This window comes from Montipora foliosa, chromosome 3 (genome assembly GCF_036669935.1).
Source record: "Montipora foliosa isolate CH-2021 chromosome 3, ASM3666993v2, whole genome shotgun sequence".
NCBI lineage: Eukaryota > Metazoa > Cnidaria > Anthozoa > Scleractinia > Acroporidae > Montipora > Montipora foliosa.
Genome location: NC_090871.1, coordinates 60,168,560 through 60,176,059, shown reverse-complemented (window position 1 = coordinate 60,176,059; position 7,500 = coordinate 60,168,560). Strand labels below are relative to the sequence as shown.

The window sequence follows — 7,500 nt, the reverse complement described above, 5'->3', positions numbered from 1 at the left end:
TTGTCTGCTATTAGTTCGAAATTTTTAACATTTTACTTGTACGCAACCAAGATTTCGCGATGAAAACACCACTTTGATTAACTTCTAAAAACTAAAACAAAAGCTATACCATGTTCTCACTTAGTTTTGCATTGTACTTTTTTTACACTAAACAATGCAGTGTTGTTTGGTCAGCGTGCAACAAAAAGGCGAAGTTGCAAAGGAGCGACGTTCCGAGAACTTTGTTGACAATTCCAGTCACGCTAGCACAACCAAAACTATGTTTTGTTTGCGCCAAGTTTGCTCAAAATATGGGCAAGACGCTTTGTTCTTCTGCTTGTATTCACAAAACTATTTCGAACAAGAAAATAAAGAACGCAGTATTTTTCGCTTAGTTTACTTAGGTACTTGTGCGTACTTGAAAAAATGACCACGCTACGCGCCTGCCGGTGATATAGTCTTGTAAAAGTCAATTTCCCTAATCTTCCGAAAAGACAGTCACTTGAAATTGTTGAAACTTGTTTGAGGCACCTTAAAAGTTATATGCTGTTGGAAAGCTTATTTTCTTAGCTTTAAAATTATGTATTTTTTCCCCCTAACTTTAAATATTTTTTAAGAAAAAAAAAAAAACATTTTTTGGCGATGGCTGATTTACCGCGGTTTTCTCGCGGTTGGGAAAGTAGGAAAAAGAGTTAAGTGTCATTGCCTAGGACTAAAAAAAATATTTTTGAAAATTCTGTCATGGCAACTGCCTGTCGACTGCCTTTGGCGCCATAGTTGCAACAACCAAACATTAAAACTGCAGCTTCTTGCCCTTTGCTGGTCCCTGTCCCATTCGCAAGAGTTTCTGCAGGACGTCATCAGTCTGGGGCAGAGCGTGTTCCAGAGCATTCAACTGGTCCCGGTATAGGATCCGCTTGTCGCGGATTTCCTGTTTCTCTTGTAAGAACTCGATCAGGTCTTCCTCTTCTAAAGCACAGCCAAGGTCATCCACGAGTTGAGTGATGAAGAAATGAAGAATGCAGCGAGGAACTGTGTCACACACGTTCATCTTTAGCACGTTGAAGCAGCGAACAACATTCTTTTTTATATTCTTCAAATCCTGAACGTCCTAAACAATGAGGAAAATGCGTCTAACTCAAACTGTATTAAAGAAGATTATACGTTAGTCAGCTCCAATTACGACAATGACCATTTCTAAGAGGAAGTCGCCTTCATAAGGTCTAAACTCGGCAATCAAGGCACATATCCCTGTTACCGGCAAATACCGGCAACCATTAATTTGAACCAAACTTCTCTGTGGCCAACACAATAATGAATATAAAAGCAGGAACAATTAACTTAACGTCATTTGAATTATTCTGTTCGACACTTCGGTTGGACAAACTAGCCTCCTTCACGTAAAATGAAAAGTTGCTTTGAACGGTTTTATACGTACTTTAATTGGGGCGTATTACTGGAAATAAGCAATAAAATGACAGTCAAATTAACAATAAAGCATGTAAAATCAAAGATCGAATGCACATTCGAAAAAGAACTAAATGCGCCATTTCCGAGTTCATGTCTGCCTCCTCTTCAAAGCGAGTCTAAGTGGGAGGTTTTTCTTATGAAAATTAGGTTTCATTCATAGAGCAGTTTTCAATTGAGTGTCGAAAGTAATTAGCGAATTGCTTTGGTTTTGCATTACTTCACTTAGTGATTGGTTCAAAGTTCTCGCGCCACTTTTTCAACCAATCAGAAGTGTAACCAAAACCAATCGTGGCTCGCGCGTGCACATTTTCCCGCGCTTTGTATCGGCTACGTGTAATTACTTCGAGTCTTGATTGGTTTACCGAATTGTCTACGTCATTTTTGATTGGCCAAAGTAATTACTTTGGTTTTGGTTTTACGACACTCGATTGAAACTCGCTCTTTGAAAAGTAGAAGTAATCACCATCACAAAACCTTCGCACTTAGACTCGCTTTGAAGAGGAGTCAGACATGAACTCGGAAATGACCTATTCTTCTATTACGTATTTCCGGTATTGCTTTCTAATTTATGTACATAAGGCCCTCATTTTCAGAACAAGTTAAAATTTCGTGTGGGCCGGTGCCTATTTTCGAAACGGTGACAAACGGCAACAGGTAAGAAAAAGAGCATTCTCCTCCCTAAGTTATCACATTTCTTTCGTCTAAAACCCGAGCACTTCAAATATACATTTTTCCCATTCATCAGTCCTTTCACGGGAACAAATGAGCCCCCACAATTGACCTGTTTGGCTTGGTAGCTCGGATAGCTCAGGCGGTAGAGCATTGGTGCGCATCGCAGAGGTCATGGGTTCCAATCCCTTTGAAAATTTCAGGCGTCCGTAAAGTGACAACTGCTTAAGGACGGTGCTTACTAATTTAAAGGTATTTTTGCGCCGTTTACTGAATATGCGGGAAAAGCAGATTTTAACAAGTGTTATTGAAATCCAAAAACAATATTGGGGGTAAGCACGCATTTTTCGAAGATAATTAATCAACAACATTTGTAAAAAGCTTTAAAATACAAAGCAACGTATGGAGTTCTTTTCCAAATTGAAGCTTAATTTATCTCTGAAAAATGCGCGGCTACCCCCAATTTTCTTTTTGGATACCAAGAGCACTTGCTAAATTCTGCTTTCTCTGCATGGTTTTGAACTGCGCAAAAATATAATAGTAGGCACCGTCCTTAAATTGTGCGAAAATCGCTCAGTTCTTTCGTTTCAAGCTAACCTTGAAGTAGTAACCGGGCGCTGATGCGTCCTCGATTTCTTTCATTATTTTATCTGGGTACAGCTTCGCAGCGAGGTGCTTCATTTGTTTCATTGTGGAGGACATCATGCATGGGTGTGGTATCTTCGTGACTACTCTTCCCACATTGTTCTCATTCGTCGCCATTACCAATTCCCATGTGTTTATATCAGTTGGAAGGGGAATTTCGGCAAACACGACATCAATGCTCATCTTCTGCATCTCAAGAAACTGCCGGATGAATACGATCGTCTGATCGCGTTTGGTGTCGAAAATTTTGTTGACCACTTTCGCCTCCACTGCTTGTTTGAGCGAAGGGAACTTGGAGAGGCAGTCATTGATTGCGTTTTGAACTATCCTCCGAAGAGTTTTCTCCACGTTGTTCACGAGGCTTTCAGCTTTAGGCAATAGTTGGTCAACAGGAGCTTCCACGGGCACGACAGTTCTGGATCCTTCAGGGAAAAAAGAAACAAGGCAATAAGGCCCTCCACAGACTAGGGATTTAGTTGTGGACAACTATTTGTGATCGACAACTAAATAAGTCCGATAAAGGGATCCCACACACTGGCGCTCATATACTGATTAAGCAACCGATACGCAGGGAGATTGGGCACCAAGAGCTTAGTGCGCATGCTCACGTGTCCGTGCATTCAAAATGGCGGCAAGAAAGGAGAAAAGCGGCAAAAGAGAACTCCGATTTAACGACGCAGAAAAATGTTTCCACCTCCAAGAACGGAATGTGGAGAAGGAAGATCAAAAAGAATGTTTTCTTTACCAAGTACTTTACTTCTGCAATCCTCCATGTTCTAATCCGGCGGGGAAAGCCGCTGACACAATAGCGCGGAGATCTAAAAGTAGTCGACAACTAAAACAAAAGTTTTCACACACTCGCAAAATGCCAAAAAATGAGGGTTTGGGGTTTAGTTGTCGACAACTTGCGAGACAGACTACGTTTTTTAGTTGTCGATAACTTTTAGTTGTCGATCACAAATAGTTGTCGACAACTAAATCCCCAGTCTGTGGAGGGCCTAAGTTAACTTCTATTAATCAGTTAAGAACGACTGACTCGAGGTAAACTTCAAACGCGTACGATCTTTGCTAGTCCCCACTTACTACAGCGACCCTTTGACTACAAATAATAGAAAGTCAACAAAATGACAATCATGAACTGAAATAAAAACGAAATTGAAAGCATCATGAACCCACAGAAAAACGCACTTACAGGTATTTCCCGATTTGAACGGAGCAGCTAGCTTACAATATAGTTTCTCGATTGGTTTCGCTTCCTTCCTTCCTCTGATTTTACTCTCGCTATATCCCGCGTGAGTTTTTGCCCAAGTATTCACTTTGTCCATACTTAAACACCCAGTGAGCTACACAGGGCGCGAGTAAATTAGTAGGGATCTAAGTTTAGTTTCATTCATAAATGCTGTCAAAGAAAACTGGGAGAATGGAGGCGAATAGACTTTTTTACTCCCCTCCCCATCCCCCATCCCTATTTTCGTTTGTCCCCCACCCCTTCGCTTGCAATTCAAGATGGCGGACCAACATTACCAAGTACTCGTCCGCTAAAATACGCCTGCATTGCATGCTACAATTTTGTCGTTGTTCTTTCACGTTTTTACTACATCTTGAGGTTTGGTCATTTCGTTTTGCAGATTTGCAGAGAACTGGAAAGACATGTGTAGTCCCTGAGGACAGGTCTATTCTTTTCGTCCATAAACATTTCGGTGATTATAACGGCGTAATCAAATGCAGTGAGCAAGAGCGTGCTTCACCCTTCTTACAGTGAACGCTGACGCGGCATTAGCAAGCTCAAACATCGAAGAAAGTGCACTGGCAATGTTACGTTAAACAGTAGGCTTATGCCTTGAGCGGTGCGAATTTCTAAAAAGGAAAAATCGATAAATCTGAAGTGCATTCAAGAAGCAAGCGTTTGTTGTAATTTCTCTTTCCTGACGGAGCATAGGTTCCCCTTTAATACATGCCATCTGACTCTGTAACGTTAACTACCTTTTCCCTCATTTCATGTAAGTTCTTACTGCCTAAACTCTGATATTCTAGTACGCCTCCAGGTGTGACTGGGTTCCCAAATCCTACAATTCCTGTTAAGGGCTCTCTTGATCACATATCCGTCTGGCCTCCTCAGTGTGTGGCTAGGGCGGCTCTAGGCGACCTCTACGATTCTCTAGTGCTCTCCAAACTTTCCGCGTTCTTTAAAACCAGGAGGAGCACATGACTTGGAGAGTACAACTTCATTGTATTTGTGGAACGATGTTTTTACAGACCGAGTTATTTTTAGATTGATTTTCCCGCGAAACCAGACCTTTCAAGCTAATCACAAGTCTTGCATGAGATATTATCACACCCGGGATTGAGAATGGTCACTCGTGCATGCCAAATCTTATGTAAGACCCCGTCGAGAAATAGCTTGATCTCGGTAATCAGACAGACCATAAAATGAACCTACGTGGGTCATTACATTTGAATCCATTGACAAGTTTGATGGCGTTTTTATGGGTAAACAACTGCGTCACGCTATGGGAGAATGTTTTGTCCACGTTAGTGTTATAAAATCTGGAGGAGTTATTCTTAGGGGTGAATGGAAAACGGAGAGGTGGTTCTTAAGACCCATCAAAGTAGGCGCTGAGAAAATTGTGTCTTATAACTGTAACCCTATCATTGGAAACGAATATTCTTTCCGTTAAAAAGATGTTTTTCCTTCACTCACAAAATATCTAACCTTTTTGCGAAATTTGAATCCCGTTGTATTTCTCATACAGGAGTATCCGAAGCAGTTGGCTATTTTCGCTGCTGTCGCCCAGCGGTGCAGCGACTCCTTCGATTTTCTTTTTCTTGTTTCTGATATCGTCATCACTTCGCAGATACAGTGGGTTTACCTGGATGTGATAAATAAATAGGCATGCGACGTTTTGGAGCTACGAACGTTTGGCATGCTAGGAGAGTGGTCTCTGCCAGATTTTTCAACTAATCGTCTCTAACGGGAAAAAGATACTTTAATTATAAATGTGGTAGGGTCAAAACCAATTAAAAAGAAAACAGATCGCTTCCGGTTGCCGTGCTTAGCTAAAAAACGTCGCCTGCTTAAGCTTCCTATTAATTACGCGATAATACAATACAATAATACGTACTTAATTGACCACTCCCCATGGGAGCTTTTCAGGGCCAATGAAACACAGTGGACAGAACAACAGAACACAACAACAACAACTGTTAAGAATCCCAACTGGCCGGCGGCAAACCAGTTGGCTATTTACAAGTACGGCGGAGAAGTTGAACCAGGGACTACCAGGGACAAATTCAACAAGTGGTCAGAACGAGTCTTGAACCCGGAAACTCCGGAACTCGAGGCAAGCGTCCTGACCATTAGGCCGCACTGCCTCCAATGAAAGGTTACCACGATCATTATTTTTTTTGCGTAGAGGATTAAGTCAAAAAACAAACCATTGCATTTGCCAAAACCCATAGTCTCCTACGCAGCCATGCTTGTGTCGTCACGCAACGCTCCTGGGAAGGAGCATTCCGTGACGAAACAAACAACAAGATAAACATGTTTCTTCTATATGGTATCTACTGTGTTATTTATTTACTGATTAAGTATGAATACATACATGGTGGAATCAACAATAGGACATAAGTCCCCTACGAGGTTAACCACCATTTTACCCTCCCAACCATGATACACCACAGAAGACAGACCACAACACCGGGAACTACATGCCCTACTCTTTGCGACAAGTGTGTGGGTTCTTTTACGTCCCGCAGGATTATGAACATTGAAGAATTGTGAGACGGGACCTCCGGCTTATCGTCCTTATCCGAGAAGACTAGAAAGTCTAACCATTTGCAGATGTAATTACAAAGGCAGCACTTTCTCCTCAGTTATTTGCAGAAGTCATTACAAAGGCAGCATTTTCTCCTCAGTTATTTAAAGACCTGAGTGTTGGTCCGGTCGCAGTCGAACTCACGACCTCCTGCATTGCAGCCCGGTGCTCAACCAACTGAGCCACCGGTGCGTGGTGATACTCGGCGCTTATGAACCCAACTCAAGAAGTACATGATCGTATCCTCAAACTTTGGTCCTAAAAGATTGTTTCTTAATTCCCCTACCCTTCTTCTTTGCTTCCAAAGAGATTGTCGAACGCACCTCAATAATCCGAGATTACTGCTAGTTACTATTCGTTGGCGCATCCTTTCCCCTTTTTAGCAAATTGTTGGCATAAGGACCCCTGATGAAGACATTAGACAGGGTGTCGACAGATTGGGTTTTGACAAGAGAAAATGAGGGGACAGAGAGGGAGGCTCCCGGTCCAGCCCTTGGGATATGTCATGTCCACGAAAGTTATTTTTAGACGAGTGGAAGTCTTCCGAGACTTCCGCATGCAGGTCAACCTCGGTCTGATGTTTGAAAGAAAAGCAAAGATTTCATGTAATGGGGGACGAAGTGGACTTGACGTTTGTGTACGCGGACGTCTCGGAAGACAGACTTCCGCTAGAACAAAGACTTTCGCTCGTCTAAAAATAACTTTCGTGGACATGACATATCCCGGCCAACGTCCTGAACCTCCCTCTCTGTCCCCTCATTTTCTCTTGGTTTTGAATCGTAACTTTGTATGCTACGTTCAAATTTCGTCTAATCGTAGTGTAGCATCAAAGTATGTCTGATTAGAGAGAGAAATTTAGCCGTGATACGGCAAGCGTCGGCTTGCCACTTCACGTTTCACGTTTCGCGTAAAATAGCCTATT

General features: G+C 42.1%; 1 protein-coding gene across 6 annotated transcripts in view; it reads right to left on the bottom strand.

The window, feature by feature from the left end:
* LOC137997842 (uncharacterized) overlaps positions 1–7,500 on the bottom strand; it is a 41,822-nt gene that overhangs the window by 1,830 nt on the left and 32,492 nt on the right. For all 6 annotated transcript variants that reach the window (XM_068844127.1, XM_068844125.1, XM_068844126.1 and 3 more), the window contains exons 6-8: positions 5,477–5,633; positions 2,716–3,185; positions 1–1,090 (exon numbers count right to left, since the gene is read on the bottom strand). The exon at positions 1–1,090 is cut by the window's left edge. In XM_068844127.1, the coding sequence (XP_068700228.1) occupies positions 773–1,090; positions 2,716–3,185; positions 5,477–5,633 (945 nt within the window). In that variant the 3' untranslated portion in view covers positions 1–772. The remainder of the gene's footprint in view (positions 1,091–2,715; positions 3,186–5,476; positions 5,634–7,500) is intronic.